General features: G+C 43.6%; 1 protein-coding gene across 2 annotated transcripts in view; it reads right to left on the bottom strand.

The window, feature by feature from the left end:
* The window catches only part of RFX4 (regulatory factor X4), a 91,290-nt gene that overhangs the window by 58,460 nt on the left and 5,780 nt on the right, over positions 1–27,050 (bottom strand). The window contains exons 2-5 of one of the 2 annotated variants that reach the window (XM_022599815.3): positions 17,841–17,902; positions 13,551–13,764; positions 12,015–12,092; positions 5,522–5,685 (exon numbers count right to left, since the gene is read on the bottom strand). In XM_022599815.3, the coding sequence (XP_022455523.1) occupies positions 5,522–5,685; positions 12,015–12,092; positions 13,551–13,764; positions 17,841–17,902 (518 nt within the window). Of the gene's footprint in view, positions 1–5,521; positions 5,686–12,014; positions 12,093–13,550; positions 13,765–15,342; positions 15,814–17,840; positions 17,903–27,050 lie in introns of those variants that run through there. The other variant, XM_022599818.3, reaches the window with a different exon arrangement.

The raw sequence follows: 27,050 nt of genomic DNA, 5'->3' as shown, positions 1-27,050 counted from the left end.
TAAGGTTAACAGCTGATTTCTCAGCAGAAACTCTACAAGCCAGAAGGGAGTGGCATGATATACTTAAAGTGATGAAAGAGAAGAAACTACAACCAAGATTACTCTACCTGGCAGGCATCTCATTCAGATTCGACGGAGAAATCAAAAGCTTTACAGACAAGCAAAAGCTAAGAGAATTCAGCACCACCAAACCAGCTCTACAACAAATGCTAAAGGAACTTCTCTAAGTGGGAAACACAAGAGAAGAAAAGGACCTACAAAAACAAAACCAGAACAATTAAGAAAATGGTCAGAGGAACATACATATCGATAATTACCTTAAATGTGAATGGATTAAATGCTCCAACCAAGAGACACAGGCTTGCTGAATGGATACAAAAACAAGACCCATATATATGCTGTCTACAAGAGACCCACTTCAGGCATAGGAACACATACAGACTGAAAGTGAGGGGATGGAAAAAGATATTCCGTGCAAATGGAAATCAAAAGAAAGCTGGAGTAGCAATACTCATATCAGATAAAATAGATTTTAAAATAAAGAATGTTACAAGAGACAAGGAAGGACACTACATAATGATCAAGGGATCAATCAAGAAGAAGATATAACAATTATAAATATATATACACCTAACACAGGAGCACCTCAATACATAAGGCAACTGCTAACAGCTGTAAAAGAGGAAATCGACAGTAACACAATAATAGTGGGGGACTTTAACACCTCACTTACACCAATGGACAGATCATCCAAACAGAAAATTAATAACGAAACACAAACTTTAAATGACACAACAGACCAGACAGATTTAATTGATATTTATAGGACATTCCATTCAAAAACAGCAGATTACACTTTCTTCTCAAGTGCGCACTGAACATTCTCCAGGATAGATCACATCTTGGGTCACAACTCAAGCCTCAGTAAATTTAAGAAAACTGAAATCATAGCAAGCATCTTTTCTGACCACAATGCTATGAGATTAGAAATCGATTACAGGGAAAAAAATGTAAAAAACATAAACACCTGGAGGCTACACAATACGTTACTAAATAACCAAGAGATCACTGAAGAGATCAAAGAGGAAATCAAAAAATACCTAGAGACAAATGACAATGAAAACACGACGATCCAAAACCTACGGGATGCAGCAAAAGCAATTCTAAGAGGGAAGTTTACAGCAATACAGTCCTACCTAAGAAACAACAAACATCTCAAATAAACAATCTAACCTTACACGTAAAAGAACTAGAGAAAGAAAAAAAAACAAAACCCAAAGTTAGTAGAAGGAAAGAAATCATAAAGATCAGAGAAGAAATAAATGAAATAGAAACAAAGAAAACAATAGCAAAGATCAATAAAACTAAAAGCTGGTTCTTTGAGAAGATAAAATTGATAAACCATTCACAAGACTCATCAAGAAAAAGAGGGAGAGGACTCAAATCATTAAAACTAGAAATGAAATAGGAGACGTTACAACAGACATCGCAGAAATACAAAGCATCCTAAGAGACTACTATAAGCAACTCTGTGGCAATAAAATGGACAACCTGGAAGAAATGGACAAATTCTTAGAAAGGTATAATCTTCCAAGACTGAACCAGGAAGAAATAGGAAATACGAACAGACCAATCACAAGGCATGAAATTGAAACTGTGATTAAAAATCTTCCAACAAACAAAAGCCCAGGACCAGATAGCTTCACAGGTGAATTCTATCCAACATTTAGGGAAGAGCTAACACCCATCCTTCTCAAAATCTTCCAAACAATTGCAGAGGAAGGAACACTCCCAAACTCATTCTATGAGGCCACCATCACCCTGATACCAAAACCAGACAAAGATACTACAAAAAAGGAAAATTACAGACCAATATCACTCATGAACATAAATGCAAAAATCCTTAACAAAATACTAGTAAATCAAATCCAACAACACCTTAAAAGGATCATGCACCATGATCAAGTGGGATTTATCCCAGGGATGCAAGGATTCTTCAATATACGCAAATCAATCAATGTGATACACCATAATAACAAACTGAAGAATAAAAACTGTATGATCATCTCAATAGGTGCAGAAAAAGCTTTTGACAAAATTCAATACCCATTTATGATAAAAACTCTCCAGAAAGTGTGCATAGAGGGAACCTACCTCAACATAATAAAGGCCATATATGACAAACCCACAGCAAATGTCATTCTCAATGGTGAAAACCTGAAAGCATTTCCTGTTACTGAACAGGACAAGGATGTCCACTCTCACCACTATTATTCAACATAGTTTTTTAAGTCCTAGCCATGGCAATCAGAGAAGAAAAAGAAATAAAAGGAATACAAATTGGAAAAGAAGAAGTAAAACTGTCACTGTTTGCAGATGACATGATACTATACATAGAGAATCCTAAAGATGCCAGCAGAAAACTACTAGAGCTAATCAATGAATTCGGTAAAGTTGCAGGATACAAAATTAATGCACGGAAACCTCTTGCATTCCTATACACTAATGACAAAAAATCTGAAAGAGATATTAAGGAAACACTCCCATTTACCATTGCAACAAAAAGAATAAAATACCTAGGAATAAACCTACCTAGGGAGACAGATGGCCTGTATGCAGAAAACTATAAGACAGTGATGAAATAAATTAAAGATGATACAAACAGATGGAGAAATATACCATGTTCTCAGATTGGAAGAAGCAATACTGTGAAAATGACTATACTACCGAAGCAATCTACAGATTCAATGTAATCCCTATCAAATTACCAATGGCATTTTTTACAGAACTAGAACAAAAACTCTTAAAATTTGTATGGAGACACAAAAGACCCCAAATAGCCAAAGCAGTCTTGAAGGAAGAAAACGGAGCTGGAGGAATCGGGCTCCCAGACTTCAGACTATACTACAAAGCTACCGTAATCAAGACAGTATGGTACTGACACAAAACCAGAAATATAGATCAATGGAATAGGATAGAAAGCCCAGAGATAAACCCATGCAACTATGGTCAACTAATCTATGACAAAGGTGGCAAGGATATACAATGGAGAAAAGACAGTCTCTTCAGTAAGTGGTGCTGGGAGAACTGGACAGCTACATGTAAAAGAATGAAATTAGAACACTCCCTAACACCATACACAAAAATAAACTCAAAATGGATTAGAGACCTAAATGTAAGACCGGATACTATAAAACTCTGAGAGGAAAACATAGGAAGAACAAACACTCTTTGACATAAATCACAGAAAGATCTTTTTTTGATCCACCTCCTAGAGTAATGGAAATAAAAACAAAAATAAACAAATGGGACCTAATGAAACTTAAAAGTTTTTGCACAGCTAAGGAAACTACAAACAAGACAAAAAAACAACCCTCGGGCTTCCCTGGTGGCGCAGTGGTTGAGAGTCCACCTGCCGATGCAGGGGACACGGGTTCGTGCCCCAGTCCGGGAAGATCCCACGTGCCGCGGAGTGGCTGGGCCCGTGATCCATGGCCACTGAGCCTGCGTGTCCGGAGCCTGTGCTCCGCAATGGGAGAGGCCACAACAGTGAGAGGCCCGCATACCGCAAAAAAAAACACAAAAAACAAAAAAACAACCCTCATAATGGGAGAAAATATTTGCACACGAATCAACGGACAAAGGATTAATCTCCAATATATATAAACAGCTCATGCAGCTCAATATGAAAAAAACAAACAACCCAATCCAAAAGTGGGGAGAAGACCTAAATAGACATTCTCCAAAGAAGACATACAAATGTCCAAGAAGCACATGAAAAGCTGCTCAACATCACTAATTATTAGAGAAATGCAAATCAAAACCACAATGAAGTATCACCTCACACCAGTTAGAATGGGCATCATCAGGAAATCTACAAACAACAAATGCTGGAGAGGGTGGGGAGAAAAGGGAAACTTCTTGCACTGTTGGTGGGAATGTAAATTGATACGGCCACTATGGAGAACAGTATGGAGGTTCCTTAAAAAACTAAAAATAGAATTACCATATGACCCAGCAATTCCACTACTGGGCCTATACCCAGAGAAAACCACAATTCAAAATGACATATGTACCCCAATGTTCATTGCAGCGCTGTTTACAATAGCCAGGTCATGGAAGCAACCTAAATGCCCATCCACAGACAAATGGATAAAGAAGGTGTGGTACATATATACAATGGAATGTTACTCAGCCATAAAAAAGAACGAAATTGGGTCATTTGTAGAGACGTGGATGGATCTAGAGACTGTCATACAGAGTGAAGTAAGTCAGAAAGAGAAAAACAAATATCGTATATTAACGCATATATGTGGAACCTAGAAAGATGGTACAGATGAACTGGTCTGCAGGGCAGAAATTAAGACACAGGTGCAGAGAAGAAACGTACGGACACCAAGTGGGGAAAGTGGTGGTGGTGGTGGTGTGATGAATTGGGAGAATGGGATTGACATATATACACTAATATATATAAAGTGGATAACTAATAAGAACCTGGTGTATAAAAAAATAAATAAAATTTAAAAAAAGAAATCAATGAGAAAAACATCAACTACCAAATAGAAAAATAGTCAAAGGATAAGAACAGAGAGTTCATGGGAAAGAAATAGAAATCACTCTTAAAGACATGAAGAGATATTCAACTCCATTCGTAATAAGATAAATGCAAATTAAAACCTCACCGAGACAAGTTTAAGTCACAGACCCTTTGAACCAGGAATTCAGCCCTTTAGGAATTTATCCTGCACATATACTCTATGTAGTAGGATGAAGGGTTGTTCCCCCCAATAATACGTCCAGTGGAGGTACGTGGCCAGCCGGGGGTGACCTCATAGGGAGGGAGGTAGTGAGGCAATCTCCTGACTTCACTCTCCTCCCTCCCTTTGATGTCCCTTCTGACCCCCTCCCCACCACCAGCTGATCAGGGCTGGAAGCCAGAGGGAAAGGGAGCCCCGTAAGGAGTTCCATGCAGCCCACCCTCCCCACCTACCCCTCACCGGGCAGAAGGCAGCATGGAACACAGCGGAGCCTGCATCTGAAGGGGCACAGAAGCTGCCCAACACAATCTCCAAGACTTGTTTTTTTGAAACAGGGTACAGAACAGCATACGTAGTATGTCATCATTTGAGTAAGAAGAAGTATATGTCATGCACTGGTTACATGTGCATAGCAGATCCGGACGGGGCCCTAAGAAAATGACTGTATTTGATGCTCTGGGGAGAGGACCTGGGTATGTGGGGAAGAAGATTAGGAGACTTTTCACTGTGTAACATATCATCCTTTTTAAATTTTGAATGATACAAGAGGTTCAAAATGTTAAATTTTATTTATACTGGAAATACTAAATTTTATTTATATTCAAAAATATAAATAAAATTTAATATTTTAAAGTCCAATATTAATGGTCTTTACAAGGGAGGCCCCCAGACAGTGCATGGTTCTATTCAATAAATGAGAAGCAGGAACAATACCTGCTGAGGACAAACCAGCCATGAGGGGATATGAGAAGAAGCGTGCCCACCTGTCAGGTAATGCCTGCAGCACAGTGGGCATCAGCACTCCGGAGATAGCTTTGTAGAGGATGGAGTCACACACGCCGACGATGTTCACCACCGTGGAGGAGCCCAGCACGGGCAGCATGTGGGGCGGCATTCCTTGCCAAAAGTGCAGAAGGAAACTTTGAACCTGTATCAACCCACAGAGAGAAGAACCGTTGAGGTTATACAAGGCCCTCCCAGCAGAGCCTTGGGACTCAGCCAAGGCCAGCCCAGTCCACAGCGCTATTCTCTTCTCCCCTTGCAGCAGCAGAGGCCGTCCCAGCCTGGGTGGCTTACGAGGCCCTGGAAGGTCCTCCTGTCCCAAGTGTTCACCCTGCCCGTCTGGGTGCATGCCCCCTGCTGGAGAAGCACTTGGCCTGGCAGCCCAGGGTCTATCCTGCCCTGGGAGAGAGCAGTAGCAAGTTAACCCATCTGCCCCTTCATGCTGACCGTGGTCTGGGTAAAAAGTTTAAGAAAGGGAAGGTGGGATGTTGCTTCTAAAAAGCTCAGAGCACTACAACTATTCTTTGGGCCTGTTGGTGCCTCGGGGACCCCAGGGTGTTCTGGAAAGGAAGGGAACATTGTGCGAGTTGCTGGTAAGAGGACTGTGTCTAGGAGGAAGAAGAGTAGGTGTCACAGACAGAAGTCTCCTGATACAATCTTGTGCGCCCCCAAAATGGATAAAGTGCAAAGGCCTCTTCGTGGCCAAATTCGACTATTTTCTCAAAGAGCCCTTGGTGCAGCCTTGGCTGGCTAGCGTCACTATGGGACGCTAGACGGTGCCATCTGGACAGTAAGGTACGAGGACACCCAAGCCCAACCACTAGCACAGGACAGACATCTAGCGGGCACTCAAAATGTAGTTATTGTTATTAATATGAGGATAGCAGGCCCCCTACCCCTGTATCTTCCAGGGTCTGAGTTGGAGGTCAGGGAGAGAGCAGGTGGGGGGTGGGACAAGATAAGGGAAGTGAAGTGACACGGTAGAAGATGGTTATCTGGTACGTATAATAACACTAAAGATACCTAGACTTCAGCTAACATTGAGGAGTGACTCATCTTAAAGTTAGGGAACAAATAATTGAAGTTTTGTGAATTCTTACAAGCTCAACTTGGTTCCTGTACTATGTATCTTTCTTTCCTCCAAGATGGGCACTCCTGAACCCCTGTGTACAGCACTTCCCACATCCCTGGTTCCCCAAATCAATCCTGACCCAAGGCAGGAGGTCATTTAGTACCCAAGTCTAACACTTTGGAGGTGGTATTGTTAATGGTGTCAGCGTTATGTATTTATTGAGTGCTACTATACGTCAGGAACTTAGCACAGGTTCTCCCAGTTAATACTACAGCTTAGGATCACTGCTCCCATTGTGTAGAGACATTAACTTATTTGTCCAAAGCCAGACAGCAAGTCAGGGAATGGATGAATTTGTCTTTTCACAAATCAGTCTAGTGGCTAGTTTGCTCTTCACGTGGGCTTCTACCCCATTCCTGAGACCTATGCCTCTTCTTGGACTGCTGCCCACATCCCAGCTTTCTGCCCCAGCCTTCAAGCCCCTCTTAGAAGTAGGGTCTTACTTTCCTTTGACCAGGCTTCTTCTGACCCCAGCTTGGTGACCTGAGCTCAGCCTCGGATGGACAGAATTCCCTGATCCCCACGGCCAGGCTGGAATTCCCAGCGTAAACACTGGATGGGAGCCTTTGGGGGTGAGGAATGAGGAGAAAAGCATGCCCCCTGACTTCCTAGAGGGAAAATGGTAATTTCCAAAAACAGGATCAAAGTGGTAAAGGAGGTCAGGTTTGTAACTTATGAAACTCAAAGTCACAGTTCTGTTAATTCCACGAGAGTGAAAATATTGCAAAGTTTACAATGAGATTGAAAATTAAAACCAACAAAAAAAATCCAAATGAGTGAAGACTGCCTTCCAGGGTTCTAATCCTGTCACCACTACCAACTAGGGGTATAATATCTCTATGCCTCAGTTTCTTTACCTGTGAAATGGGAATAAAAGTAGTATTTACTAGATTTTGGTAAAGATTCCTAAAAAGTACTTATTACAGTGGTTGGCACATAGTAAATGCTCAATAAAGGTTAGCTGCTATTATTATTACTATTATTATTATTTGTATCATGGAGGCACTACAACTTTGAAGCCCAAGAAATCAGTGCACTGCCCTAAGACATTTGAGACACCCTTGCCTACGTTTCTGAGCGTCACCCAGCCAGGATCCCCATGGTGGCTCTGCTCACCTTTCAAGGTTCCTGTTCTTATTGGGACACCTGGTAGCTGACTGCTGGCCGCCTTGGGCCTGGAGGTGGCCACATCTCTTAGACAAGGTGCTTACCCTCCAGACAACCCTCTGCTGTCTCCGGATCCCATCTCATCCCTGGGCACTGGCCTCTGGCCAGGTCCTGGACCTCCCTGCCTGTCCTTCCAACTCTGAATAAGCATTGCCCAGTTGATTCCTAGTATTTGGTAGATTCTGAATTCATCTGCCTTTCTAAGCTCTCCTTGCATGTAGCCCTACTCTTTTTTTTTTTTTTAATGAGTAGTCAATTTCCAGCAGAAATTCTGGCAAGCATTAGCTGCTGTGTACATTAAAACAAGTCTGTAGAAAGTCACTCTCATTAGCAGCCATCCGTCTTTTTCAAATCTGTTCAAGTGGCACAGGGAGCCCTGATCAGTCCTGGTACCAGGGCAGCCTTTGTTGAGGGCATATTATCCAGTCTTGACCTCCCTTCCTGCTCTGCATTTAAGAGCATTTAATGTCCAGTGGACTAGTTCCTCAGAGTGAGAAGGAAAAAAAAGGAGGAGAACAGTGTAAAGCTCAAGGGCTGATACTTGGAAGTCAGGGGTGAAATGGACAGACACAGTGTTCATATCAGGAGGCTGAGCCAACAGGACCTCCTGATAGACTAGATATGAAGCGTGAGGGGAAAAGAAGAACCGAGGTTTGTGGTTTGAGCAATTGTGTGTGGTAGTGGCAATCTAAGACTTGGGAAGCACAAATCTGGGAGTGAAAATCAGAGCTTTGATTAGACCACCGTAAGTTAGGCGGCAAGTCATTTGAATCTAGAGCTCGGACTAAACGAATACACAAATATGAGAGTTACCAGCCTTTACAAAATGGAGATGGTACCTGCCTATCAGTAGGATGAAATAAGATAGCTTGTAAGATGCCTGGCATGATGAAGGCATTTAACAAATGGAAACGTAATTAATAGAAGGGAAGAGTTCTCCTCACTCCTTGCAAGCATTAATGGTGAGCGAGTCAGGGGTAAATGACTGAAAATGATTATTTAAACCAAGTTTCCTGGATTATCTACTTTAGTCCCTTGAACTCCCAGCCCTTTTTCTCTCTGTTCAATGAAGTATCAGGAGATGATTTCCTTAAGAATACCTAAGTAAGTTTTCTATTTCTTTTCCATGCCTATGTTTAGTTCATTCCTAATATATTGGCACCTTGTGGAAACATATCTGATGACTTCCAGTCATGGGTACTTAATTGCTACAGTGTTAAAAGGAACTTGACAAAACAATAACTACCAAAATACCTACCACTTATTATGCTCTGAGTTTGAAATCAGACACTTTATCTATACAATTTCCATGTAATCATCACAATTTTACTATGAGGTAGATATAGTTATTATCTCCATTTTACAGAAAAAAGAAACTGAGGCTCAGAGAGGTTAAGTACCTTGCTCAAGGTCACAGGCTAGAAAGTGGTGAATTTGGGACTCAAACACAGGACTATCTGATTTTACAGCTCTCTGTGCAATGTAGTTTGGAGAAGGCTTTGCAGCAAGTCCCCTACATGCAGACTTGGACTCTTTGTGCTTGCCTGACAATGCTATAAGTCTGTGGCGGTTTTCCATCCATCCACCCATCCACCCATCCATCCATCCATCCACTCACCCACCCAAGAAACATTTACTGAGAGCCTGAGAGTATAATTGACCTGGATACAGTAGTAAGCAAGACAAACAAGGTCCCTGCCCTCAAGGGCTTCCATGGTGGTGGTAGGAGACAAACAATGAACAAGCAAACAATAAGATAATTTAAGATTGTAATACTAGTCTACATTGTGACCTCAATGGATATTAAAGATCTTGAAGACCTGAAACAAACTACATCATCAAAGTGTACCAGATGCATCCACCATTTATTTACCAATGACTTTTCTCAGCTGTAGGAGAAAGCCATGCCCATCAGGGGTAAAATACCCCCCTTCATTCTTTTGTGTTTGGGTAGAATGAACAACATCTCGATCAGCCATCTCAAAAATGGCCACCAAATACCCCTGCCCAGGGGTAGAAAGAATACTGGACCAGCAGTGTTAGGTGACAAAGATCTAACCAACTGTGTGACCTCTCTTAACTCTCTGGTTGACGTATCTGACGAGAGCAAGCTTTTGTATGACCTTTTACCAGGCATTGTCTCATCTCCTCCTTCCAGTAATCCTGTGAACTGGATAGGCAGGGATGATATTTTTATCTTCATTTCTAGGATGAGGAATTGAGCCACATCTTGAATCCAAGCCTAAGCTCCAAGTCTAGCACTTTTCCCGCAGGAGCACTCAAGCCCTCACAAGGTTTCTGGACCATATATTCTGCATCCTAATTGCTGGTGTGCGTGCCTTTTTTTTCCCTCAAGACTGTGTCCTGTCACCCCATTTCTGGGGGCTAGAGCAGCATATGGCACCATTAGATGCCCAACAAGTGTTGGAATTGATGAATGGAATTCAGTGAAGTGAGATGATGATCAAGTTTTGAGATGTATAAAGCTAGATATGAACATAAGGGAGGACTGTCACCAGTTTTGTTGTTAGTACTTTTGTGGCAGAGAGGGACAGCTATCCACCAGAGCTCCTCTTCTCTAGTAGTATAAGCTGCCGCCCAGTGAGGGGCCACACTTCCCAGCTCCCCTTACCTCAAGGTGGGGCTGTGAGACCAGCTCTTGCCAATAGACTATGGGCAAAAGTGATGCATTTTATTTCTGGGCTGACAAGGTTAAGAAAGGGGATGTCTTCCCTGTAATCCTTTTCCCCATCCATCAGCTGAACATGGGACTCCAAGGCTCTAGGGCAGGGTGTGGCCACAAGGTAGAAGAAGCCTGGGTCCCTGAACCACCCCCAGAAACCAGCCTTCCAACCAAGGGCGTCCACGTTGGATTGTGACATGTATTGTCTCACTGTGTTAAGACTTGGGGCTTATCTGTTACAGAAGCCAGGGTTGTCTTAACCAGTCACGAGTCATGGTTTGCCCAGATCTCAGTGCACTGTCTTTGATACGTGAGACATAGCCAAACTACAATACGAGAGAAAGCAGTGAGTTTGCTTGCTTTAAAAAGAAAATAATTCCACGTAAATGGTCACTCAAGGAATTTGGGAAATTTAAGAATCTGGTGGATGGAAGTCAAGAACAGGAAGAATAGTCCTTCTCTGCCAACACGCTGCCACCTCTTCTGGAGCCATGTCTAAGAACCAAGCGATAGCTCACATATGGTGGTACCACTGCTACACTGGGCTCCTGAGGGAACTGTAAACAAGCTGCACAAGTACCAGCAAGTGCTCAACAAGCATTCACTGCCTTACCTCATCCTCTTCCCCTCCATCTCCAACAGCACATGCCCCCCCCAAAACACACAAAAAGGGAATCTCCAGCATCTTTTTCACCAATAATTACTGATTTTTATAGCCCCTGTAGAGCCTGGGTTATCTTCCCTGAAATTGAATGCCCACACCTGATCTCAGGGTGGTGTCTTTGGTTTACTTTAGTTTTTTTTTTTTTTTTTCCTGCCTGAAAGGCATTTTCTTTCAACAGAAAGGCCTCAGGTTTATGGGGTGAAATGTGCGGTTTCCTGCCATCCTGTTGGAAGATTCTTTTGGATGGCATTTTAGGCAAGAAGATTTTATTGTCTCTTTGGTTATATAACCAGTGCTTCAATCCTCCCTTATTTCTCCTCACCATTCCTTAACTGTAATTTTTAAATGAAATGAAATTCTTAGATTGTTTGGATTCAAAGATGGTCCTACCGGCAGTGTTAGATGGACATGGGGACCAGACCTTGAGAATGGAGGGTAACCAGCTCCAAATGCACTCAAGTGGATGAGCCTCAGGAAAAGGTTAAATCAAAAATAAAGAAAAGCTTTCCTTTAGTTTTTCTGAATGTATAATTCTGGGTGTAATGATACCTTGGCAAAACTGTGTTCCCAGGAGGCCAACTGGGCAGGATGCAGTTCACTAGACAGAGCAAGTAAAAAGCCATGCCAACTGCTGTTCACACAGAGAATCTGTAAAATGGGGATAGTAACAATGCCTGCTTCCTAGGATCACTGTGAGGATTAAATAAGCTAATGTACATCAAGGGCTTCCAGAGGCCTGGCAACTAGCAGGGAGCTCATGAAATAGAAGTTAGTGTTATCATAATATTTTAACGCAGAGTATTCATAGCTCAACACTTGTTGACCTACCTCATCAAAGTTGGCTCTTATTACAGTGTCCAGTATTCTCTGACAGTGTGTTCTGTACATCATAATAAAGGTAGAAACCTGTGAGGGGGGAGGAGGGATCAACAATAAAGGCATACATTAATACGTGTTACTTCTGCCCTTGGGATTTCAATTTCAAGTCATTTATTCTATGTGGAGGGGATGAAATTCGCCTAATTCCTACTCATCCTGCAAGACCCAGACAAAACTCATTTTCACTAGGTGGGGCCCGCTGACTCTCAGCTCCCTCCTCTGTGCTCCCATAACACCTGAGTGTGTTTCTCCCTCAGAGCACTCACCCTGTGGTATGGAAAGCATGGGTTTCTCTCTCTGCCCCATCTCCACCCCCTGAAACTGTGGACTCTGGGAAAATAAAAATAGCATATTATTCATGCTTGTGTATCCAGCATTTAGTACAGTACCTGGCACATAGTAGAGGCCTACCGAATTAAATTCTCATCAGCTGAGATACTGAAAAGTTAAAACCCAGCATGTGCTCATAAGAAGAGGTGCTTTTGCCCAAATCACAAAAAGACATTTGGAAATTCTCTAGAATCTGCTTAGCAAAAGAATTGCACCTCCAGCTCCATTTAACTAAGAATTTTAAAGCAATGGTATAGGAAGTTTGTTGAGCAAGAAAGCAAATTTGAGAAAAAATAAGGATTTATCTAGTTCTTAGATTTAAAGCATTCTTTTCAGGTATTCTTTGTGTTTTAGAACCTAGATATACGTTTTATATAAACTTAGTTTGCTTGTGCAAGCATCTGTCTCCCTGCTCGACTGTAAGCTTCCTGAGAGCAGGACTCAAGTCTCATTCACCACTGCAACCCAGTGTGATATGTAGAAGCTCATCACCTGCTGGCGCACTGGGCAGCACAAGACAGGTGCATTAGGATGTGACCACCCGGGGGAAAGTCTCCAAATCTGTGTTTCCAATTATTTCTTCCCAATACCCTATGGCCCAAACTATCCGATTCACTATACCTATAAAATCTTCTTTGTCTATGGGACTATAGTTTCACCACATCCTCTGCAGCACATGGGAAAATAAACTTTATCCAATATAAAAGCAATCCAGAGGAGGGGGCCCTTGTGAAATGAGACAGTACAACATCATAGATGGGTAGGAAGGTAGGTAAGATAGATAGGTAGAGAGATAGAAACTTTTAATTTTAGAATAGTACTGGGTTGTAGTACAGTTTTGAAGATAGTTCAGGCAGTTCCCTTATAGCTCAAACCCAGTTACCTCTACCGTTAACATCTTGCATTAGGATGGAACATTTGTCACAACTAATGGACCAACACGGATACATTGTTATTGTCAACTAAAGTCCATACTTGAATCTGATTTCTATCTTTATATTTTTAAACTCACCATTCTGTAATAAAAGTGTGTGTGTGTGTGTGTGTGTGTGGTGTGTGTGTGTGTGTGTGTGTGCGCTGTGGCGTGTGAGAGAAAGAGAGAGAGAGAGAGAGAGAGAAACCACCCACTCCCAGCAACACTTCAGACGTGGTCACCTTCTCCTCTGGCAGACTGGCCGGCAGATTTAGATCTTTGACATTTGGAAACTCTGGCAGCAATGTTCCAAGTTTGGACCGGGGTGAATATGCCACCGTCTGTTTGCTCACTTCTTTCTTGCCCGTCTCGCTCACCCAGGCGGCTCCTTTCTTGGAATACATCACATCATAATATTGGGAGCTTTCCTTCACCGCGATGCCGTAGTAATGATACCTGGGCCACAAAGGAAGAGAGAGAGACCTACATGCACCCTCATCAGGCGGAGGTTCCTGAGCCGCGGGAGCCCAAGGCCAAAGACTGGAGCTGGACCCATCCTCCCTGAGCTAGAAGAGTTAACTCCTCTGCAAGGCTCAACATGTTGGAAGTCTAGAATTAAACCAAAGTTCCATGTTGCCAGCCATCAATCAGACAGGTAAAAATAACCAAAATTGCCTCCTACAGAAAATGTTAAGTCAAATACTTTGCAAAGCAGAAAGTGGGATAAAAAAATTTCCATTTGTACTTAATCTCTTATATACACGGACCCAAGAAGAAGAGTGTGTTTATGACTGCTAACTGTACCACCAACAAAAATTCATTTGGTCTATGTTTTTCTTAATCAATAAATGGCAGTCTTAAAGAACTGTATCTTAAAAAGGATAAACTCAGTGTCTCAGTTGACACTGAATGTAAGACAAAGACCAGGACCTTTTATTAACTCAGAATGGGCTTAATAACAGCAATGTTTTCAATTAAGACTAATGAGGGATGGAGGCTGCATTTTGTTTGGGTTTTAGCTACAATCTATTGAACACTTGCTATGTGCTGGGCACTTTGGAAAGTGCTTTACATACATTAATTTGTAAAATAATTCTATGAAATGGGGATTATTATAATCTTTCTACAGATGAGAAAATGGAGGCAAGAAAGCTTAAGTAATTTGTTCAAGGTCATACAGCTGTTTAGGGGAGGAAGCAGGTTTGACTACAGAGCCACTGTGCTACACTAAGAAAACACACCGCATGGTGGTGTGACAAACTTTAATGTTTGTCAGAGCCACTTATGGACTGTAATAAAAATACAGATTCCAAGGCCCCTTCCCAGACCTAAGGATTCAGGACAGGGAATAAGGGGCCAAGAATCAGCACTGAAATGAGCACCACAGATAATTCTGATGCACATCCATTTGAGATCAGCAAGCCTGCTGGGTTAGGCCCCTGCATTACATTCCTGGCTCTATGAGACCGCCATTACCTACTATTCTAACACAGCAGCTAACAAGGTACTAAGTGCTTTACACACATTGCCCGATTTCATCTCACAAAACCCCTGGGAGGCTAGAACTAATTATTATCCCCATATTACAGACTAGGAAACTAAGACCCAGAGAATTTAAGTAACACACCCAAGATCATATAGTGAGTAAGCAGTAGAGGCAGGATTTGAACCTCTAAAAGTGCTTTTAAGCGCTGAGCCAGTGACTGTCAAATTTTACTACTAATAAGAATCACCTACAAAACATATTAAAATACAGACTCCCAGGCCCTGCTTCCAAAGATTCTGATTTAGCAGATCCAGAGTGGATTTTTACGATCACATGGCAATACTAATGTAAGTAATTCATGGACCTCACTTTCAGAAATGCTGTACAACGTATTAACTACTCTTTTCTACTCACGGAGATATGGTGGTGACAGTCACGAAATAATACAAAAGAGAAAGCAGTCTGAGTTCTGGGAGAGGCTTCCCAGGGAGAGGAGAGCTGAGCACAGGTAACCTTCCCTTTCCCCGCTCCCCCTTCACTCCTGATACCATTCTGTGATACTTCTGTTTAGTGGACATCTTGCCTCTATCTGAATGCCTCCTGGGATGAAGCACTCAGACCCTCCGAAGGTAGCCCAGTTCATTTTAGGTTGGTGCAGTGATCAGAAAGTTCCTCTTTGTGTTGAGCTGATCTCTGTCTTCTACGCCTTCTACTTCCCAACTGTCATAACTGCCTTTCCACCTGGAGGGCACTCCTTTGGTAGTGGGGGTGGGGGCGGGTTCCATTTGCTCTGGAAGCCCCTCCAGGCGGGAGGGCAGTTATGACACGCCTCCCTAACTTTACAAAGTCCCCCCTTATGCTTTCTTAAGATCAAGCTAGTAATAACATGTTCAGATCAGACCGCTTCTTGATTTTTCAGACTGTATGTTGCTAGAATTGGCAACTGCAGCGAAGCTAGTGCTCTGACCACTTCTCAGGTTTCTATTTCAGGTCTGTAAGGCACGTCAACACACTCTCCATCAGCCTCCTGCCCCCCCCCCAATTTATTCTGTCTAAGTAAATTTGCTGAGGGATTTTCTCTAAAAGGCCAAATGGCATGTTGGAGACTACAGCTTCTTATTACCTTTCAATTGGTTGAAGGTGAGACCAACCTTGGAGGATCCTTATGGAGAGGATACAATGAAACTGAATTTTTAAAGAAGATATTGCCCAATTTGCCAACCTCTAGGTTAAAGAAAAAGAAAACAAAAAAACAAAAGCAGGCTCTTACATGTAGACAGAAGGAAACTTTCTCCAAACTTATGCAGGATGGGAAACCATGCTGTTCTATCTTTACTACTTTTACTGCCTGTCTTTACTATCTATCTATCTTTACTATCTATTTGTACACTTTTATCTCAGAAATGGCAACAAGGTATTGGAGCCAGTGACTCTAAAAAGACCATAAGCTGGAGAAAAATAATTCCTTGCCATTCATTCAAGAGTCTTCCAACCATCCACTTCTCTGTGGATTGATTTGCCTTGTGTGCCATCACTGTGCTCACCAGCAAACAAATAAGGAAGAATCTGGGTTTTCTACTCTATACTCTTACCAGGGCTGAAAGCTCATTTTTAAACAAATACTGGAATTTTTCATTATGAATGAGATTTGTTCATGAGAGGAGTCACCCTGAAAAATTATTAGAAATTTATTCCAAAATGTCCCTTGCTCAAAAATTTTCTGTAAGTCTCTTTGGAAATTGCCCCCAGAGTTTCTGAGCCACATGAAAAAAATGAGCCTCGTTTATTTTCAGAACTTTACTACAAAGGGTTTTCCCCAGTTTGATCATCCACTTTCCACTTTCTTTACCTAATTTGGCTCCAAAGTTAAACCCACCCTTGGAGGATGGGAATGTACTGCCTGGGGATGGCCAGGGGTAGGGTCAGGGGGCAGTATTGGACATGCTGCTTTTGAAACATTTTTAGTGACAAGTCTTACAAGTCCTATGTGGTGGTTGTTTTTTAATAAAAAGTTTCATTATTTTATAAGTCAGTATGTGTTGATCTGCTACTCAGCATGGTAAAAACGTTTAGAAATGCTGCATAATAAGGCACCCTCTAGTGGAATCACGGTGTACAGTAGTATAATAAAGGTTCTGACAAGTCCTGCATAAAGGACCCTGTTTAGCTCAGTGCTTACCAAACTTACATGGCCAACAGACCTTCTTCATGGAACACCTAGTCACTTCCAACAGTTTTTTGAAACACCCTTCGAGGCAAGTCTCTATAAATCCAGATTTTAGTGAAGCCTGGGCTAAATAGGCAGAGTCCCTTCCCATTGACTCTCACCTGGCAGACAGGCATCCACACAGCCTCTCACTCCTCGGGTCACCTCCTCAGTAAGCCCTTCCAGGGATACCCTCTCTAAACCAGACCAACCTTTTGTTATTCTCTAGGACAACCCTCTTCACAATCTGATGATCTTTTTTTGTCTGTCTTCCCCTGGAGAATACATGTTCCATCCAGGAGGGCGGAAACCTGTTTGCTCGTGTGTCCGTAGCACTTAGCACCATTTATCTGACATGCAGAAAATGTGAAGCAAACATTGGTTGGTTGGTTGGTTGACCGAATGGATGAATGGGAAGCAGTATATCCTGGGTACCACAGCATGGCTGGAGCTTTCCACCCCATCTCCCTTGCAGGGATTGGTACAGGGTTGCTTCTCTGGCAGACTGGATACTGTCAGAGTAGAGAGTTTGTTGACCAAAACAATCCAAGTAACCTGGAGATTGGTCAAGGAACCACAAGGCGCTCCTTTTAAAGAATGCCCAAGACTCTTTCACAAAAACAACTAAAGGCAGGGTGGCACCATGTCGGATTCCTTAAAGCAGCTGGCCTTTTGGACGGCCTTTCTCTCAGGGCTCCTGGGAGAGGGAGCCACTCCCGCCAGCCACAGACTTCCCCCCCAGGCCTGTGGACTGAGCTCAGGATGAAAGGCCTGGGGTCCCGATCTGACTGGAGGCCCGTGGACATGCACTCTGCAGGTGGAAGGGCTGTCGGTGCTTACTTTGACTGTCCTCGGGTTCCGAGTCTTCTGGTGGTTAACTGGGGAAACTGCTGCCTTATGATCTGTAAGTCAACACAAGAATCAGTTACGCACTGGGAAAAGCTGGGGGCACAGTGCCGGAGTTTACAAACAGCCATCTAAAGAATGAAACCCCGAGAAGACCACTGGTGCTGGGGACGCCGGAGGGGGGAGCACCTGAGTGATGGTGGGGCTCTGGATCCTCAGGGGGGTCTCACTTGGCCACTCTGGGCTTCACCCCCCCTCCTCACAACGTAGGCAGTGTACGCTTTCATCCAGAACCTGTTACCCCCGTTTACAGCCCTCCAAAGTCTTCCGCTGCACCTGGTACTCACCCCCACCTCAGCCTCTGTAACCCAGTCCCTGCTTGCCTCCTGGCCTTCCTCTCCTCCGACTCTCGCCCTTCCTCACTGCATCCCAGCCACACTGGCTTGCTTTTTATTTTATTTTTTCCCTGTTCCTGAAACATGCCAGGCTTCCCCCCCTCACTGGGGGCCTTTGTACTGCAGCTCTCTCCATCAGGAATGCAATTTCACGCAGATCGTCACAAGATTAGCTCCTTTTCCTACAACATTCGGGCCTCTGGGCAAGGTCCCTCTGCCCAGAGGCCTTCTCTGACCAGCGGGTGCAGAGTAACCCAAGCAGCACCCCAGCATGCGACCCTGTTTTCTGTCGTCCTCTTGGCACTCTCCACAGTTGTCTCGTTCGCTTACTCTCTGAGTGCTTATTTCACATCTCCCCCCACTTGAACATAAGCTCCATGAGAGCAGGGACATGGCCCAGGGCACATGCGAAGAGCTCAGTCCATGTTTGTCGAATGAAGGCATGAAGCCCGACCCCTGGCCTGGAGAGTACCCTTTACTCATTTGCCAAGTGGATGACGCTAAGTGCTGCTTCCCAGGACAACCACGTAGATCTGCCAGAAACCTAGGAGGAGGGGCCTTCTGCCAAGGTGAAAACACAACCAATGGGCCTCTTTCTTGGTGTGTACAGTGATGGTGTTTGTGAAGAGGCAGTACGGTAGAGGGGTTCTGTGCAAGGGCTTTGGAGCTAGATTACCTGGATTAGATCCAAGCTCAGCCATTTGTTATTCTGGGGCCCTTGGGCAAGTTATTTAACATTCAAATGACTCAGCTTCCTCATTTGTAAAATGGGAATGATACCAACCCCTACCTCAGAGAATTTTTGTGAAAATTTAAACAGTAAACATATGTAAATAATTAGCAACAGTGCCTGGCACTTAGTAAGGGTTCAATAAACATTGCCCATTATGACCAGTGATTATCCTGATGACTCATTCATTCCCTTTTATTACCAGGGATGTTTAAGTCTAGCCACATTTCTTCTAACTCCCTTCTCTTCTAATACAGCCTCGAGCAGGCAGGTGTGGTCAGACAGAGGGAGCCTGCACACTGTCCTTCGTAAGAGATGCTACTGCACAGGCTTCCCTGGTGGCGCAGTGGTTGAGAGTCCGCCTGCCGATGCAGGGGACGCGGTTCGTGCCCCGGTCTGGGAAGATCCCACATGCCGCGGAGCGGTTGGGCCCGTGAGCCATGGCCGCTGAGCCTGCGCGTCCGGAGCCTGTTGCTCCGCAGCGGGAGAGGCCACAGCGGTGAGAGGCCCGCGTACCGCAAAAAAAAAAAAAAAAAAAGAGATGCTGCTGCTGATTTCCCAGTGGCAGGGCACGAACTATGAGCACCTTCTCAGAGGTGGGGATGAATCTCTACTGATCCACTTACACCCTCTTCCAAGCCTTTCCTGATCCCCTGACCAGGTAAGAGCTCTTCCTTCTCCAAACCGGTGCACCTGCTACTTCCAGTCTGTGACCAAGTTCCATCCTCCCTCTATTGTGAATATACCCTGATTCTCCCCGCATCTCCATCTCCATCGGCCCCAGGGCCATAATCTCACACCTGGATTGCTGCAATGGCCTCACTGCCCCTGCTGCCAGGCATGCCTCACCTCAACCACTCCTTCATGAAGACTCCAGACAAAGTCCAAACCCACCAGGTTCTGCCTTCATTCCAGCTCACCTCTCGTCGTCCTCTTCCTCTCCCAATCCCATCAAGTATTGAAGGGTATTACCACTTTTTAAAAATGTGCTAAATTGGAGAGCCAAAAAATGACCTGTGCCTCTTTCTTCCATTTGAGCATCAGGCTTTTTCATCTATCAAATGGGGATAATGACACTGTTTCAACCCATCTTCCAGGCTCTGCCCCCCGCTTGAAGTCTTCCAGGAGCATCACCCTTTTCTAGCACATTCTCTTCATCGACAGAGGTATCCTTCAAATCCTTTGATGGCTCTTCAGAGGATTCTCAGAAAACCCAGTTTCCAGGCTTTTGTGGTTATCTTATGGTCTCCCAAGCAATATATTTGCATGGTTAGAATCTTTAATTCCATTTGTGAAAATACTTTTTCTCCAAAAATATTTGATGGCCAAATCCTCTCCTCCTCCTCCAAAAAGAGAGAAAGGTCATTTCAAATAAAGCACGAAGAGGAAAGGAAGCCTGTTAGGAGTTGGGGGTGGGGGATGGGTGGAGGCCCTGCTGCACCACATCGCTCTCTGCCCAACTGGAGGTCAAGACTTTTCCCACTCTGAGCAAAGAAAGCTGTTGCAAGACAGCACCTCCTCCTTCCAGCCGCAACAAAAACCTGTGGGAAGGGAGTTTGCTTTTTTTTTAAGTGTTTCTTATGGGCTGCAAATTACAAATTATTCTCCTTTCCTTTCACCAAATAATCAGCTGGTCCCTGAATCTGAAAGCCCAGCACAATTTAGTTTGAGTCTCAAAATGCAGGGTCGGTTCAGCCCTGCTAAGGCTGTTCAGCTTTTAATTTCTGGAGCAAGACTCAGCAAACAGTCAAACACTTTTGTGGAGCTGTGAGAGTTGAGCTTCACTGTTTGATAAATGGGCAGACGGCAGGCAGCCCCTCTTTCTTTTTTTGTATGGATTCAATGAAGCCTGCCTAAAGAACACCACATGCTGTTCTAGCTACTGATCTAACATTCCGCGACATCCCAGCCTTCCAAATTCCCTTTAATTACTCAGGAATCCCACCCTCTGCTCTTTCAGCCTGGGCAGACGGGGCTGGGGTCTCCATGGGCCAGGGGTGGGATGCGCAGAAGCTCTGGCGAACCAGTCTCTCCGGGGCTGCTGGCATCCTTTTTTAGGTGGTGGTCAGGTTATTCATCTCTTCCATCCGTTCTTCTCTCCATTAAACACATGGCTCCAGGTGGAAGGAAACTCAGCACGCAGAGTACCCTGACATAATTTTGTGGTTGTAGTTTTTTAAGAAACATGAGTGAGTTTGGGGCAAACGTTCCTGAAATGGCATCTTCAAACCACAGGCCTCATTTAAGATAAGGAAGGGGAAGAGTGAGAAGAGGAACTGACACCCATTGGGCATCAGTAGGCACCATGCACTAGACGAAGTATTTTACTCTCGGTATTAAATTTATCCTAAAAACCACACTGGAGGAGAATATGATGGTCCTTGTTTCACAAATGAGGAACCGGGGTCTAGGGTGATACAGGCTGCTCAGATTCACAGATGCCAGCGAGTAGAAGCAGCAGGGATCCAGTTCCACTGTCTCCTGTTCATCACTTTCACCGACACCCAAGGGAGCCAGCAAGGGTCCACTGACTGTGCACGAAACCCTCAGCATTCTCTGTGGGTGTCACCTCAAGAGACACCTTCAGAGCCACATAGCAAAGCCACTCGGCCTCATTACTCTACAGAGAGGCCTTGTTTGACTTTGACCCCACGTCATATGGTCTTGCTTGATCCAGCTTGATCTCCAAACTTAGTCATCAGGGATGCTCTGAAAAAAGGCTTTTGGTTGTTCCCAAAAATTCAATCCACCCTCAGTAGGCAAAGATTTGCCACCAACAGGAACTGATCCAAAAGAAGTTCCAGTGTAATGGAATAAGTGGATATTCTCCCCCACTCCGAGGGAGACAAACTCGTGTATACAAAGAATCAAGTATGCTTAAGACGGTTTTAAAACAAGAGCTCCCGGTCTTATTTCAGAGGTCATCTGGGTGTGGGAAAAAGAAAAGGGGCTTTTCAAGCAGCAAGAAATTATAAATTCAGTACAATGGCAAGTACTTGTGCCTTCTCTTTAAAAACACACACAACAATTTTTTGAACAAGAGAGAGAAATGGTTAGGGAAAGAGGTTAAAGGGATTCTAATTGTCACAACTTTAAGTCTGAAAGTGGGGTACTCTCTTTGCTGGCAATAGACCTTGAGCCTTTTTCAGAGAAGAAAAAATAATTAAGCCTGGTAGTATGAATAAGTTTTCCTAAACACTTTCCATCAATGCTACCATCTTGAAATGGGTGTTTGCCAGAGTAATTTTACTGTGCTGGTATAACTCTATCCATTTAACAATTTTGGGAGGAGTAACACCTACTGGGTGCCAGGCACTGGAGGTTGAGGTGGGTTCTACCCGGCTGCAGGTTCCACAGGAAATTCCACAAAAGAAATTTTTTAAAATTACAAGAAATTTACATCTAGAGCAATGAGACAGAAATGGAATTTCAAATTATGCATACGGATTGATGAAGGATTCCGAGCAAACACCCATGGCTAGAGAGGTAACAATCTGTTGCCCCCGATAAGTACCGTGGGTAACAATTCCAAGAAGTCCAAAAATCTATATGTGAGCCCAGTATTGTCCTTGGGATGTTGGGATGATGTGTCATGTCTGTGAGTGTGAGAAGAGACAGTCATCATACACCCATTTAGCTAGAATGTGGTGAGTTACATAAGATAGAGGTTAAGTCAAAAAGGGAATAATTCTGAAGATGATAATACGAGAGGGTGAGGGTGGTGATGGTAGCATGTGTGTGATGTGGGAAATTTTTAGAACAATTGTTCTCAAAATTGTTCAGAAGGAAGAGCAGCTAGAAAGGTTGAAACATTCATATGTTAGTGATGATATATTAAAAACATGATGTATTAAAGTCATGAAATGTTGCGATGGTAAACTGAAATCATAATTATAGCTAAAGTGCACTGAGTGTTTATACTTACCAGGCACTGTGCTAAGGCAGCCCTTTTAACAGTCATTATCTCAACAGTCCTCAGGTGGTTGGTGCCATGTCCCCATTTTACAGAGGAGAAAATTGAGGCTCATAGCTATTAAGAAAGCTCCTGAGTTCACACAGCTGGTAAACGGTGGAGCTGGGATTCAAACCCACACAATTTGATTTCTGAGCTTTTACACTGCACATCAGTAAAGACGTGTGAAATAACAAAATATGGAATCTGGTGTGAAATCAGACATTCTGACATCATAGCAGATACTAAGGGTTAAGAAAAACATATGCAAGAATTTAAAGTAGAAGGAAACTGTCCATGTGCTTAATTTTTTTCCTTTGCAAATTGAAAAAAGACCATCCCTGAAGAATCCTAAAGATGCCTCAAGAGTACCTTTATCTCCCTCTGTGTCCCTCCACAGGTGCGCAAGCAACCTGGGGTCAGGGCAGATTGTGAGCGCTCTTGAGGAAGAGGGCAGTCATGTAAAACGAGAGGAACCTTTAGCCTTATCTCTGTTCCAGGCATATGTGGCTGACAGAAGCATAGGTCCCCAGAACACTGTTGTCTGTCTGTCTGTCCGTTTGTTTCTTGCATTGCTCAAGCATGGGCGGCGGGGAGGAAGGAGCCATATATTCAAGGAAGCAACACCCACAGCCCAAATGGCTAAGTACCTCAAGCCCTCACGGGGAAAAGGCAGGATATAAATAAATTCAATTCATACAAGTACATCTGCCGCCCCAGATTCCCTTCCTCCTGTCTCCCTACCTCTTACTGGAGGGGGGGGGGTCCCTGCCCAGCAGGTGGCATCCACTGGTCTCCCCCCTTCCCCTCAGATCCAGCCCTGCCACTACACATCGGACCTTGGGAAGCCCACTCAATCTCTTTGACTTTTAATGTCCTTGTCTGGAAAATGAGAAGGTCTCACCAATAGATCTTTAAGTTCCCTTAATAGATTAAACTTCTTTACATTGAGGTGTTAGTAACTGGTAAGTATTAATGAATTATCCTGCTCTTTTGTAGTTGCATTTCCACAGACTTAAACGAAAGGAACTGAGGATCTTGAGATATCAGCAAGCCTTCGGGGGAGGTGTATTTGCGAGGTTAAAGGGCCTCCCGACATATTCAAGTCGCACTGTGTCACAGCTGTCTAGTTGCCTATCCATGAATCAGCCTCTTCCTGACAAGCTCAACAAATCTTTGACCATAAATCATGCTACCCCACACAGTCTAAGCTACTCACTTGGTGCACTTATGTTTCCTCCCATGGGCTCCACATTTGAGAGTACACCCTGCACTCTCTTAGGATCCTGGGTTCCATTTTATAGTCGTGACACATAAAAGGACACATGGAGAGAAATGGGTGAAGGTGATCAAAAGGTACAAACTTCCAGTTATAAGATAAATAAGTCCTGGGTTGTCATGTACAGCATGCTGACTATAGTTAACAATATTGTACCGTATGATTGAAAGTTGTCAGGAGAATAGATCTCAAAAGTTCTCATCACAAGAAAAAAAAATGTGTAACTCTGTGTAGTGATGGATGTTAACTAAATTTATTGTGTTGATCATTTTGCAGTACATACATACATCAAATCACTACACTGTACACATAAAACTAATACGATGTTAGATGTCAATTACATCTCATTTTTTTAAAAGAAAAAGGATACGTGGATTTCTGAAATGCCCTTATGTGGATAAAATGGCTAGTTGTCTGCCCCTTTCCCTTTCTAACCAAACTCTAATTTTTTAGTCCAGGAGGCGATGGACTACATTTTCCCACCTCCCTGACAGCCAAGGGCAGACAGTGAGACAAAAGGGGAAATCACTGGGCAGGGCTCTGGGAAAGCTTCTAAAGACAGCTGACTCAGCTGGAGTTTTGACCTTTCTCTCCCTACACCCTGTTTTCTACTTCTTGCCTGGAATTTAGGCTTTGTTGTCCAGCAGTCACTTTGGACCATGAGGTGACCTAGAAATTAGAAGCTATCTGCTAAGAATGGCAGAGCACAGAGAGAGAAGGAGCCCAGGTCCCTGATGCTCTTATAGAGCTGTTATACTAGGATAGGTTACCTTCTTTTAAACTTATTCTATGTGAAGAAAAGTAAAACCACAAATTTATTTAAGCCATTGTTTGGGAATGAGGAGAGGCATCTTTTACACACAGCCCCAATACAATTCCTAACTGATACACCTTCTGATTTCCACCCAGGATTTACCTCATAGGAAAGGTTCCAGGGACCCTGGAATCAGCTATCTCATCTTTAAACAGGAACAAAAAACGGCATCTAGTTCACAGGGCTGTGTGAGGATTAAATAAGGTAATATGTGCAGAAGGCTTGGCCCAGTGCCTGGCAAAGAGTGTCAGTGTTACTGTCATTATGATTTCTCATTGAAAAGTGTTTCCAGTTCATATGGTAAAGACCCTCACACCTTTGTAGACTAACTTCCCCACGTGATAGATGGAGGGACTGAGGTTCAGACAGGGAAATGGGACCTGTCCAGGGTAATACAGAGAGTAAGAGTGATAGATCCTCAAATTCAGGGCCCAAAACTTGGCGTTATTGGAAACTCCTCACCTACTGCACATGGTGGACCCTCAGTAAAAGTCTGTGGAAGAAGACATTCTTTTGCCTTTAATCCTCCACCAGAATGCCTGTTACAAATGCATGGAAAGCAATCCAATTATTAAGAGATATTCTCTTAGCTCAGAAATCTGAGGTCCAGTTTTTCTTTCCAAAAAAGCTTAGCTCTTGCTAAGCACAGTAATGCTCCATCTCTGGGCAGGTGGAGCTTTTAGTTTCCAAAAGACCAGTGGAAAAGCAGGAGAAAGAAGCATTTGGTGAAACTGAAACTCTCGCTTCAGCTTCCATGGATCCCGCAAGTCTGCAGGTTAGGAGAAGGCAATACTAGGTACCTAGAGGTACTCCGGGATTGACCTGGTTCTCAGGCTGCCCTCACTCCCCACCCCGAGGACGCAGCAGTTTCCTCCTCTGCGTCCCTCTGATCCTGGGTGTTCATAGCTCAGGGGGCACATCTGCCATCTTGCTTTGCAGTTTCTCACATGCATATGTCCGTTTGCAGCCTCCTCCCCTAGAGGACTCCATTTCCCATCTCCTGAGATAAATGCATACCTAATAAATACATACCTAAGGTTCACTTGGGTGAACCCAAGTGTTGAGGGGGAAGCAGAATGGGAAATACTGACAGGGGGGTTCCCAGTGCCTGGAACACCCTGGGGGGAAGATCTGAGGGGAAATTTCTCAATTGCAGTGACCAGCGCACTTGACCCTGAGAGACAGGCTGAGACTTCACTCCCAAATTTGATCGTATGGAGGTGTCCAAGTGACTGCTAATGACAACACCAAAGTCAAAAGGACAACTGTTTACACAAAACCTGCCTCTACACATACGGACCGTACCCCCAAAATAAGTTGCTCTGTGTAAATGAGACAGTTAAGTACAGGGACTCTAGAGCCAGACTTCTCAGGGTCACATTCTGAATCACACATCTACTTACTGGCTGTTTGACCTTGGGCAAATTACCTAACTTCTCTGGGACTCAGTTTACCCATGTATGAAATGGGGATAATAGTTTCTACCTCATAGAGTTGTTTGGGGGATTAGACAAGGTTGACATATGTCAAGCGCTTAGAACAGTGCCAGGTAATAGAAAGCACTATGTAAGTGTTCGCTATTTTTATTAATTTTATTAAACATCTGTGAATGCTGCATTCATAATTAGATATAGCTAGACACTTCTAATATCTGTTAAAAAGAATTGTCTTTAATAAGCTTGGGTAATTTATGTGAGTATGATGTCATGTGTAGGCCAATTCTGATATTACCTTGTGTTTGTTTCAATTTACAGTTGTGTTGCTCTCTAAACATTTATTTCACTGCTTTTGCTGGAGAACTAGGGGTATCATTTTGGAAGTGTTTTTTCTCACCCTGACAAGCCTGGAGGCACCAGTAGCAGGAAGGAAAGGTTAGGGAAGAGCAGAAGGTCAGACCACTCTCCCCTCCCCCACTGCAGGTCCCCAGGCCACACGTGGTCAGTCCTGAGGTGGGGTGGAGGGGAGGAGTTTTCAAATGGATGAGAGACTGTAGGTTTCAACTAGAGCACTGGACTGGACTTTAGTGTCTACAAG

Source organism: Delphinapterus leucas, chromosome 11 (genome assembly GCF_059928025.1).
Source record: "Delphinapterus leucas isolate spDelLeu-1000000601 "Yukka" chromosome 11, BTC_Dleu_Yukka2, whole genome shotgun sequence".
NCBI lineage: Eukaryota > Metazoa > Chordata > Mammalia > Artiodactyla > Monodontidae > Delphinapterus > Delphinapterus leucas.
The sequence above is the reverse complement of the archived record's forward strand: the minus strand, read 5'-3'. Positions and strand labels throughout refer to the sequence as shown.